Source organism: Epinephelus fuscoguttatus, linkage group LG23, assembly GCF_011397635.1.
Source record: "Epinephelus fuscoguttatus linkage group LG23, E.fuscoguttatus.final_Chr_v1".
Classification (NCBI taxonomy): domain Eukaryota; kingdom Metazoa; phylum Chordata; class Actinopteri; order Perciformes; family Serranidae; genus Epinephelus; species Epinephelus fuscoguttatus.
This window is the reverse complement of record NC_064774.1, coordinates 7,673,086-7,685,567: the sequence shown is the minus strand read 5'-3', so window position 1 is coordinate 7,685,567 and position 12,482 is coordinate 7,673,086. Positions and strand designations below refer to the sequence as shown.

Sequence of the window (12,482 nt, the reverse complement as noted above, 5' to 3'; positions counted from 1 at the left end):
GGATTCCTCTGTTGCCTTCTCTCTGAGCGCCATGTTTTTGTGTGTCGCCGTGGCAACCTCGACCACGTGCTCTGTTGCTGTCTGGATCTTGAGGTCGTTTGCATTTTTTCCACAGTGTTTTATTTGCATCTGATGGAAACACCCACAGTGTCCTGATGTCTGGATTTTTAATTGTTATTTACGTCACATTTCTGTTTTTAATCAGGAAAAATAACGCAGTCTAGTTTTCCTGATTAAAATCTGAACCCTCGACTCTTCGTCATGTTTTCATTTCGGAGGGGATTCCCTCGTCTTTGACATCAAAGCTTAAAATACACAGACGAACCCGCCTGCATTCATCGCTGCACCTGCTGCAGTCAAAACACACCCACACACACACACACACACACACACACACACAGTGAAGAGGCTGGTTCAATGGTTGGTAAACAAACATCTTTGTATAAAAATGGCATAACGAGCTGACGTCTCCTGACCTGCTGTCTGTCTCTGTTTGTGTCATTACATGTCTGACAAAGGTGTGTGTGTGGTTTGGCGTGTTTTGGAAACGAGGCAGATCCATTAGGGTGTGTGTGTGTGTGTGTGTGTGTGTGTGTTGATGTGTGTGTTGATGTGGTTGTGTGTGTGGATGTTATTAATTGTTGTGATTTCTGGCAGATGCTCGCATACAAAGTAACTTTTATTTTATTATTTTATATTATGCACTCTTTATTTACCTTCTTTCTGGCTTTGTCCTGTAACCATGGGCGTAATATGAGACACCGGGCCCCAGGGCACAGATATGCAAAAGGCCCCACCACCTGGTCTACACAGGAGCAGGGCACACAGACTCTGTGGTGGTTTTGCCTCTGTTGTTATTTTGTCTTTGTAGCCAGTATGCATCTTTTTGTTGTTTTGTGTCTCCATGTTAATTTGTTGTCTCTTTGTAGTCGTGTGTCCTTGAAGTGATGTGGTGACTTTTTTTGGTCGTTCTTTTTTTTAAGGTAATTTTGTGTCTTTTTGGGGGGTTTTTTGTGTTCAGTTTAGCCATTTAGTTAAGCTTATCTTAGCTAAGCTTAGTTTAGCATAGTTTATTTTAGTTTATCTTAGCTTAGCATAGTTAGGCTTAGTTTAGTGTAGTTTGGTTTAGCTTAGCTTAGCTTGGTTTAGCTTGTCTTAGCTGAGCTTAGCGTAGTTTAGCATAGTTCAGCTTAGCTTAATTTATTTTATCTTATTTTAGCATAGTTTAGTTTAGCTTAATCTTGCTTAGCGTAGCATAGTTGAGTTTAGCTTAGCATAGTTTAGCTTAGTTAGATTTAGCTTAGCTGAGTTTAGCTTAGCTTAGCATAGTTTAGTGTAATTTAGTTTAGTTTAGCTTAGTTTATCTCAGTTTGACTCAGCTTATCTTAGTTGGGTTCAGTTTAGTTTAGCTTAGTTATGTTCAGTTTAGTTTAGCTTAGCTTAGTTTAGTCTATTTTTGTCTGTTTTGATTGTTATGAGGTGAGTTTGTGTCCGTTGAGGACATTGCATGTTTTGTTTTGTTTTGTTTTGTTTTTTCTATAATTTTGTGTCGTTTTGTTGTTGTTTTGCCTCTTTCTGAAGATATTTCAGTCTCTTTTTAGATCATTGCATCTCTTTACGGTCTTTTTGTATCTCTGTAGCTACTACTGCTACTATTCGACAACTGTTCCCCTCTGGATAGATAAAGTTGCTCACTTGTTGGTAAACATTCATGAAATGTCCAACATGAAAACAAATGAAAAATAGAAAACGTTACCAGATGTGAAATTGATCTATCAGTGTGATAATCGGCCAAAAATCATCGAACTCATGATGGTACTTTATAACGCCTTCTTTTATTCTGCAGTATTAAACGATTAAGGCAACATGTTGTAGGGAAGGGAGTTGTCTTATTTTAATCTGAAGAGGATCATTATCAGTCTTGTCTAAAGGGAAGGAAGACAAAGTGTGACTTGTTGAAATACCACAGACAGTTTGCAGACACCACTGACGGTTACGTAAACAGCACACGTAACCTGACCAGGCAGAACAGGATCACAAACACTAAAAGGAAATTGCGTCCTAAGCAGACATCAGACTTGTAGCTTAGTCACTGAGACTACGTTAAGACTGCAGGAGAATTAGAATTAGATTAGAGTTGCCAGCCTATCTACACGTGGCGCTGTGGTAACAGTGAAGGCGTCAGGAACTGCGTAGCTACGCCGGCGTGGTGAGGTGGCTTTCCATTGTAAACAAAAAAACGCACTGTCAAGTCACTACGCCCAGTTGCATTTTTGTTTTTCAACATCGTAGATAAGCAAATGTGCACGGTCAGTTTTCATTATCACGGCATATCTTGAAACCGACATATTACCGCAACTAGTAACCGTGACCTAAACATACGTGACCGAAACTTTAACCAAAATGACCCAAAATAAAGCTAGCTTTTGTTACTGTCGACAAATACAATGGAAAAAATGACGTGTTGGTCCAACTCTTAAAAAAGTTGGAAAATTTTCTCAGTCTATTCTCAAAATTTTGACTTTTCTGAAAATATTATTGTTTCTTGTAAAACATTTTTGACTTAGCCGTCGTGTTACGTATTACCACTTTATCATCAAAATATTCCGACTTTTTTCCCCATGTGTCCTTCTCAAAATACAAATTAATTCTCATAAAATGACATTTTTGGCTTTTGTGAAATAAAAACAAGTAAATAGTGCATTTGTTGGGGACTATTTTCAGCGGCGGATTAATCACAATGTGGTGCTCCAATAAGAACTAATGTCAGCAGGACGGTGGTGTGTGGGATTCATTCAGATGTGTGTGTGTGGTCTCCTGCTACAGTCTGCCATATGTTCAGTGTGTAACAGTAACGGAGCCGACAGAGTTAACAGTCAAACAGTCACCGAGCATCCTGTTGTAATGTGACCCTGAGCAGCTCTGCTACGACTGAATACTGTGTGTGTGTGCGCGCGTGCACGTGTGTTATAACGTCTGCTCCTCACCTGCCACATGGTCACCGGAGCAAATTGAAGCGATGTGACATTCAACCTGTTTGCAACTTCTGTGTGTGTGTGTGTGTGTGTGTGTGTGTGTGTGTTGACATATGCTCAGTGGGCGTCACAGCCGTAAACTCAGCCTCAAACTTTCATCCACAAACCACCTGACTGTGTGTTTGTCTGCTCATGTGTCATCAGCAGTGTAAACTCTGCTGTGTCCACCCTCCATACACACACATAAACACGCTCACATACATACATATCACACATATGCTTACATGGGTGTGCATACACATATACGCTTGAATCCACAAAGAATTAAACCTAAAAAAATGAAATGAATTGAAATAAAATTGAGTAAAAAAAAATAATAATAATTTTTATAAAGTTTCCAAACTAAGGTTTTTTTTCTCGCTGTTTGGCCTTTAACTTTTTACAAAATATTGATGAATAACTACGTTTACATGAACAAAATATTCAAGGTTTTGGCCCTATTCTGAAAAAGACAATATTCCCACAAAGCTATTTACAGATACAGAAATTACAGAAGTTTTAATTTAAATTTTTTTTTCCTTTTTGTTAAAAAATAAATTCATAAATAAGAATTATTTCCATTTATATGAAGCCATAGATACTCACATTAACGTGCCCTAAAGTGTCGTTTATCATGTCAAAATATGGAAAAGTGGAGCCACTTATCAGTTTGCATCCGAATTAAATAGGATTTTTACAATGGTGCGAACACAGCCTCCCTTTGTTTAATTCCTTACCGCCTCCTTTATAGTTGCACATGATCAAAAATGTGTGCGTAATACATTTATTTATCATGTGAATATGTAGAACTTGGTTTGTCAGTGAGTAAATTGTTGTACTTGATTCCATTGAAGAGTTAACTATAGACCTTTTCATGCCTGTTGTAACTACATTACGCCATTGTGTAGAATATATCCAACACAACCTGACTAGTATATACCCCACGTCCTAATCCGAAATGTCCATTGGTTGTGTGTCCGCCATTCAGAATCTTACAGGACACTTTACACTAAAGGAAACTCATCTTCTCAGTGAACAGTACTCATTAGTAAACTCTCTACACAAGCTCTGACACACTTTGTCTGTGTGTCTCTCCAGGCTGATATCTGGTCGCTGGGCATCACCGCCATCGAGCTCGCCAAAGGCGAACCTCCAAACTCGGACATGCATCCGATGCGAGTGCTGTTCCACATCCCCAAGTCTCCTCCTCCGACGCTGACCGGAGACTTCTCCAAGAGCTTCAAAGAATTCACCGAGGCCTGCCTCAACAAGGACCCTACTTTCGTAAGACACACACACACACAGAAAAGACTGACACACATGTATCTAGATTCACTCTAAGGAGCCGTTGTTTTCATGTTTTTATACCCAGATTTTTCTCACAGCATAAAGGGTATCTTTTATGGTGTTTCATAAATCGTTTTCTTTCCGCCAAGCAAAAATGAAGCTCATGTGTTTTATACAGTTTTATGAATTTAAACAACTGTACTTACGCTTAAGTGTCATTTAAAGGTACTTCTTTGTTCTCCTACTTCTACGTTTTTGATTTCTGGCCCGGCAATCCTCATTTCCACCAAGCAGTCCGGTTCAGTTCAGTTTGGGACGTATTAAATCGGTTATTTATGCATTTCCATTAGGGCTGCCCCCTCACAGTCGACCAAACATTAGTCGACCAGAAAGGTCATTAGTCTGCAAGATTTCATTGGTCGTGTAGTCGCAGAAAGAAAAACCAAAAACAAATGGGAAACTCTATTAGGAGCTGCGCCTTGTCAAAATACATCCAAACCTATATGACTGGACACAGGAAGTGTCCACGCTCAGCAGTCAGACAGGAGTCAGGTTAATTTCCAGGGCTGGTACCTGCAGTTATTCCACAGGCTAGTTAATAACATGTCGGGCAGGAAATCCAAAGTGTGGGATTATTTTGAGAAGGTGAAGGACGAACCCAAGGTGATATGTAAACTCATCTTCATTGGTCGACTACAAACATGACGTATCATCTGAAACGTGGAAGTAGCTACATGCCCATTAGCCACTTAGCACAATGGCCTTTCGCAGAAAGGTTTGTTCAGAAATCACTGATCCATTAATGCATGTCCCCAAAATGTTTCTGCAGTTGACCGATAGGAAGCAAGCGTGTTTCTACAGAAGAGCGTGGCCCGGTAGAGATATGGCCTGAACCCTGGAATTGCCGCTTGCTGCTATATTTTTACATTTGAACTTTCTTTTACTTCTCAGTCAGGCAACAACATAACGATTTGTTAAAAATAAAGGGTCTTGTCAGGTGTTACAGTTTTTATGTGTGTCATTGAGCTGACAAACTTTCGTACAGAAAGTATAAGGAGTGAGTTTTTGATGCATAAACACAAGAAAATACTGATTTCATACATAATTATCTTATTTTGACTTAATTTCCTCTGGTGTGAGTCATCATGTGAGGAACTTTGTTAACACATTTCTGATGTAGTTTGCAAGGTTTGAGTCAAATCAATGTTTGTTCATGTCATTTAGTTTAACCCAGGTTTCCTTCACTGTGTGACAATAGCTGCAGTTTGCTGCCCTCTGGTGGACAAACAGCTCCTCTTTGGTCTCCCTCTCATCTTTTTTGAGTGCTGAATGGTTAAAGACAACCTACTGTCATCTGAAATAGAATGATAACAAATGAACTTCACAGAAAAGTCTATGGTCGTTGGGGAAACTCATAAGAACCTGTCACATGCGAAGTCTGATTTCATCCTGAGTCCTGCAGTTAAACAATGGCAGACTTTTTATTTCGTAATCTTTCTCTTATTAACAACCACTGATGAGTGACGACAGTCGATTAAGAGACAGTAAACTCTCTGTCTTCACGCAGCGTCCGACAGCCAAAGAGCTCCTCAAACACAAGTTCATTGTCAAACACTGTAAGAAGACGTCCTACCTCAGCGAGCTGATCGACAGGTACAGGAGGTGGAAGGAGGAGGGGCACAGCGACAGCAGCTCCGACGACTCAGACGGGTAATCTGATTACTTTTGTCGTGGCAAAAATAAAACCTTGGTATTAGTAATTGTTTCAGTTCAATTCAATTCAGTAGAACTTAATTTATCCCGAAGGAAATTCTTGTGCCAGAGAGTGCTTCAAATTACAATAACCACACTTTAACTTTCACAACCAGTTGGTTCCCCGGGTCAGGGGAGTGCTTAGTGAGTAACGAGAGCATGTTTTTCTGTGTGTGTACAGTGAGTCCAGTAATAAGGAGAACAGCGAGTCTCCTCAGTGGAACTTCACCACCGTGCGCAAGAAGAAGACGGAGGGCAGGAAGGTCCTCAATGGAACGGTCAGTACCAGTCATACAGTGTGTACGTCAGCCCATGTATTTAAGAAACAAATGGGGATTTATGCTTGTGTGTCAGCTCTATGCAGAGTCTACACCGTGGTGAGCATTTATACTTGTGCGGTGGTATGTCTGTGTCACCTCCAGAGCACTAGTCAGGGGGATGGGGATTCTGTGAAGTGCTGTAAAGTTTAGTTGATTCAAAACACCCATTAAACACACATTAAACACACATTAAACATGGCCTAATAGAGACAGTTTCAAACACAAGTACACAAATCAGCTTCACTATAACTCGCAGCATTCACAGACAAACACTTGTCTTTATCTGGACACATTTTCCCCACAAATACAAGCACAAGCCTATGGCATTTTACATTGTATAAATTAGCCTAGCAGCTAGCAGACTTTTCCTCTACTCATATGAAGCCAGGGACAACAGCAACATTTAACAAAGGTAACGTTACAAAATTCAGCTCCATTACAGCTCACAAGGTTCACCGACAAAACACCTGTCTTATACTAAACATGTTTTCCAAACAAATATAACATGCTAACATTATTAGCACAAGCCTATGGCATTTTACATTGTATAAATTAGCCTAGCGACGAGCGGAGATTTCCTTTGCTCATATGAAGCCAGGATAAATCACACACAAGACTTAAAATGCTATTTTTGTGGAGGCTTTATTGTCTTCACAATGTATTGTTTCATATCTGTGAAATTAAAGTAAATAAAAGCTTTGTTTCCACTGAGGGAAATGGTTTCAGCTTACAGAAGTAGACAGGAGGGCTGCGTTGCTGTGACGTATAGTTACATTTCTGGGGAGGTGCTACGGCGTAGGCTCGATTTGACGCAGAAGTATAAATCCCGCTTAAGAATCAGCTTTTAATAAGTGGAATAATTCTTCTAACACTAAAATGCTCAGATCTCATCAGCTGATTGAACAAAAGTGGAACAGAAAAGAAAGTAATGAAACAGCATTTCTCGTCTGCATGAAGAGTTTATGGTTTTGTTTTCAATAAAATGATAGATGTAAAGATTTTCAAAGCAGCTTCTCCTTTTGTGAACTTAGGAAAAAGTTTTATTGCTTTTTACACGACACTACACACAAGTAAATTTAGTATGACTTTAACAAGAAGTTTTCAGGGATGAAGTTGTAAAATAAAATCCAGAGTCTGATTTAAGATTTTTATTCCAAAATCTTGAACAATTAAATTTAAGAAAAACTTTTGTCAGTATTGGAAGATGAAGACTTTTTTGGGGGCGGTCAAACATGTCAGTTTCAAAATGGTCAGTGCTTGCTTTGTTTTTCTTTTTTTCAACCTCACCCTCCATCTCTTCCTCTTCCTCCTCTTCATCTTCTTCTGTGCAGGGTCAGGATCAGCTGAGTAAATCTGCCAGTCTGACCACAGTCATCTCTCCTGTATTCACTGAGGTTAGTACATACACATGAAAATATACAACCATCCTATTTTGTGTCATTTTCTGAGGCTGTCACAACACAGTTTACGTCTTTAAATGAGGCTTTTAAAGCTAAGGATGTGTTCAAATTCCTGAAAACAACACTGAGGACCTGACATTAGTTTGAGTTGTACAAAGAAAAGGGAGCAGTTGGTGGGGTTGGGCCAGTGTAAACATTTTCAGACTGGTTTGATATTAAGCCAAACACCAAACTGGACTTGTGTACCAAATTTTACTACTAGGTGTCACACTTACTTTAGTCTCACCACAAATGAACCGCACCAGAGTTCGTTTGTAACCGGACCGAGACCACCTCTTCAAGAAGGTCTCGGTCCGGTTGTTTTGGTGCACACCTGAGTGTGATTGCTGTGTTCACACCTGCCCAAACAAACCGCACTGAGGGGGCAAAGGAACTTGAGTTTGATTGAAGTGAACCAAACAGGGCAGGTGTGAAAGCACCCAAAGACGTGAGTGTAGTTTGTTTACAGCCTAATGCTAGCTTTTTACTTGTGGCAATTGAATTTAAGCTTCGATAATCATAAAAGTGGTGTCATCTGTGAAGATTATCTTGCCAAACATAACGTGCCATTATTTATCATGCATGTTTGTTTGCCATGGAGCTTATTTACTTCATTAGTCCAAAATCCAATAGAAAAATCTCATCGGCTTTTTGACGAGGGAATCAGGACGATGCTAACTTTTGCACGGGCCTACAAAGAAAATGTTATCCCTTTAGCACTCTATCCATCCATCCATTTTCATCCACTTATCCGGGGTAGGGTCGCGGGGTCAGCAGGCTGAGCAAAGCACCCCAGACGTCCCTCTCCCCAGCAACACTTTCCAGCTCCTCCTGGGGGACCCCAAGGTGTTCCCAGGCCAGATGAGATATGTAATCCCTCCAGCGTGTTCTGGGTCTGCCCCGGGGCCTCCTACCAGTGGAACGTGCCTGGAACACTTCTAACAGGAGGCGCCCAGGAGGATCCTGATCAAATACCCGAACAAATGACCCCTTTTGATGTGAAGGAGCAGCGGCTCTACTCCGAGCTCCCTCCGAATGTCCGAGCTCCTCACCCTATCTCTAAGGCTGAGCCCAGACACCCTGCAGATGAAACTCATTTCGGGTGCTTGTATCCACAACCTCATTCTTTCTGTCACTATCCAGAGCTCATGACCATAGGTGAGGGTTGGGACGTAGATGGACCAGTAAATCGAAACATCACACTCTATATTAATACTAATCACGTTATCATAGTGATTATAACTTATGCAGTACAGGTTGTATTTAGCGCCGTGATGCTGTCGGCACAGGTCGCTGATGAAACCAAACTGGTATAAACTCGTACACTGGATCAGACAGCCAAAATAAGAAGTCGACCCTACTCTAGCAGATGGCCGAAATTTATTTCCTATCTTCTTCCTGTAGTTGAAGCAGCAGCACAAGGAGCACTCTGAGCAGCGACTGGCCATTGAGGAGCTGGAACGCAACATCCGATTGGCTGAAGAAGTCTGTCCAGGCATCACGGACAGGATGGTCACGCACATTATTGCCAGGTACCAGAAGTACGTCTTACTTTTCTGTTTCTTTGTTTCTTTGTCTGCTTTTGCCTGCTCCTTTTGTTACTAATTTCCTTGTAATTCTGGTGTTTTTCTTCCTTTGTATTGTCAAACTTATTCTCGTCACTTTATGATTGATTGGTATTCACGAACATGATGCCTACCATCAAATCCGAGTTTTCTGCGGTGTTCATGAATCCAGAGCAGGTTTTGAGTACTGCCTTTTTTTTAATTTTATTTTTATTTTATTGTGTTTAAATGTCTTAAGATTCTTTTTGTGTGTCCATCAGATCATTTGTTTACCAAATGTTTTGCTGTCTCTTTCTCGATCTCGGTCCCCCTCCCTTTAGATTCACGACCAACTGAAGGACTCGAAAATGGATCGGAAAAGGAAGTATGTTATGGGGGGAGAGACTGTGTCTCCGTACGGTGACGCTGCTGGACGATTTGGAAACAGAGGAGATTTGCTGTGCGATGTCTTCTCGCTGTACACACACATCTCACACACATACACATGCACACACACAAACACATACACACACACTACTAATGTAATATATACACTATATATTATAAATATATATTCACTGCTGTTGGTTGAAGACCTTTTTTCTCCCAAAGCTGGATTTGAAAGACAGCTGCATTTTTCACTTCACTTGTGTGAAGTTTCGAAAAACAAACTAAGATGTCAGTTGGATTTGTGGTTTTCGTTTCCCCTTTTTTAGGGTCTTGAACTTCTCTTTTTGCTCAAACTTAAGCCTACTTAAGTTATGTTTGAACCTTCTAAATTACCAAAATGTGCCTTAATTATTTATGCATTCATTTTCTAAAAGTAGACATCACTTTTTTAGTGGAGATGTTTTTGTTGAAACCGCACACAGAAAAAAAATACATATACAAGAGCGTTCTTGTCCATCAGCAGTGGTATGTTCTGTGTCATGATAAGTCTTGATTTTGTAGATGTCAATATGTTTGTTCAGTAGCACTTGAGACAGATTATATGCCAATATTACATATTTGTTGTTGTCCTCAGTAATGCTTTGAATTACAGTTCCCTGATCCCGGAAATCAATCAATGTCACATCTACCCTGTAAAGTCTAACACGTGAAATTTTCAGTTTTCATAGTTTAATGTGGTCGTTGTAGCTCTGATTTTAAAGACATGGGAATTATAAATGTTATTAATAATATTATCCACCACTAGAACAGTTTTAGCTTTACTGACAGATTAATATGGGAATTGTTTTCAACATTGAAGGTGACCCTAATATTTAATGAAGCTTTTTTTTTCTCCAAGTTTCCCTAGTAAAAAGAAACTGTCAAAAACAAACAATAAAAATATTAGAAATGTAGACCTTTTAGGGAGCTACCAGACTCTAGCCCAGCTAGGCTTCCTAATAATTATGCTAGCTAGCATGCTGTTGTAACTGTTTCCACAAGAACTAGCTAAATTTAACTGTTGAATATGCCTAAAATACTGAAGTTTATTCAACAGTAAAAACAACAATGTTAAGAATCTAGACCCATTTTTATTTCACTTGTGGGAGACACCAGACTCTAGTCCGGTCATGCAACTAGTTTTCTAACAATTAAGCTAGCTAGCTAACTGCTGTTGTAGCTGTTTTAAAAATAACCAGCTAAATTTAACTATTTAATATGTCTTCAATCTTCAAGTTTATTCATCCGCTAAAACAACAATTTTAGAAATCCAGACCCATTTTAATTCACTTTTGGGAGCTACGAGACTCTATTCTGGCTAGTTGGTCGCTAACAAGTAAGCTAGCTAGCTACCTAACTGCTGTTGTAACTGTTTTCAAAACAACTAGCTAAATTTAACTATTATATATATGTCTAAAATCCGCAAGTTTACTCATCTGTTAAAACAACAAAATTAAGACTTGAGACCCATTTTTATTTCACTTTTGGGAGCTAAGACACTCTAGTCCAGCTAGTTGCTTGCTAACAAGTAAGCTAGCTAGCTAACTGCTGTTGTAACTGTTTTCAAAATATTGTCTAAAATCCACAAGTTTATTCAGCTGTTAAAACAACAAAATTAAGAATTGAGACCCATTTTAATTTCACTTTTGGGAGCTACGGGACCTTAGTCTGTCTGAAGCTGTTTCCGAAGTAACTAGTAAAATTTAACCCTAAAATACATCTAAAATCCTCAAAGTTATGAAAGTCATTGCGACTTAAGGTGAAGTTACAACTTCAATGTTAAAAATGGTTGCCATTAAAATAAAATCAGTGTCATTTTGTGTTTGGTGGCACAGCCAGTAGCATTACCCAGTCACGAGCTTAATTAAAAGTGAGAGGTCTAAATGAATAGTTGTGTTGGTCTGGATGAAACTTTACAGTTGGTTTAGATTTCCTTCTGGGATTCATATTTTGTGATGTGTGTAGTTCAAAGTGTCTGATTGAAATAAGATTTCAGTGGAAATAATAAAAAAGGAACATATTCTCGGAACTGCAATCAAGACGCAACCACACAAGGGTCCTCCACCCGCTCGTGAAAAGACTGTCCTTTTTCACTATGCAGTTTGGGAAAATGTTGAGAACTCAGATCTGATTCTTAACATAATGCTTGATGTTTAAGGACATTGTTTTTTACACCTATCATTGGAAAGGTCCTTTTCAAGAGCATGAAGGGAGCTGTAATCAAAGATATTACTGATAGTTTGTACCAAAGACACTATAAAACTTGGTCATTGTATATTTTTGTCTTTTATATATCATAAGGGATACGACAGTGCTTGCTGAGGGGGGAAATGTAAAATGAAAGATGTAAGATTTTACAGAAGTGTACTCTTTTTTTGTAGCGGGACTTAGAGTTTTATGAATAAATATTTAAGTTTGATTGAGAAACATGTTGTGTTTTAACTTTTCTGTCTTTACTAAAATGTGATTTTGTCTGATCAAATTTTAGAAATGTTGAGGTATGAGAAGTTTTCTGACAATTTTCACTTTATTTTAATGTGTCAACAATTTGATATAATTGTCTGGGTGACAGTACCCAACAATAATATAATAAATTGTAGAGAACAAACTTGATTAATTTAATTTGTAAGTCTGTTGAATTGTACTGATTTAACCTCAGTTTTTTTCCTTGTATAATCCTTTATTAGCAAATGCAGT

At 39.1% G+C, this 12,482-nt stretch overlaps 1 protein-coding gene across 2 annotated transcripts in view; it reads left to right on the top strand.

The window, feature by feature from the left end:
- stk26 (serine/threonine protein kinase 26) overlaps positions 1–12,393 on the top strand; it is a 42,058-nt gene extending 29,665 nt beyond the window's left edge. Inside the window, exons 7-12 of one of the 2 annotated variants that reach the window (XM_049568044.1) lie at positions 4,113–4,298; positions 5,869–6,011; positions 6,235–6,331; positions 7,705–7,767; positions 9,217–9,353; positions 9,698–12,393. In XM_049568044.1, the coding sequence (XP_049424001.1) occupies positions 4,113–4,298; positions 5,869–6,011; positions 6,235–6,331; positions 7,705–7,767; positions 9,217–9,353; positions 9,698–9,713 (642 nt within the window). In that variant the 3' untranslated portion in view covers positions 9,714–12,393. The remainder of the gene's footprint in view (positions 1–4,112; positions 4,299–5,868; positions 6,012–6,234; positions 6,332–7,704; positions 7,768–9,216; positions 9,354–9,697) is intronic. The other variant, XM_049568045.1, reaches the window with a different exon arrangement.
- Positions 12,394–12,482: the final 89 nt, after the last annotated feature.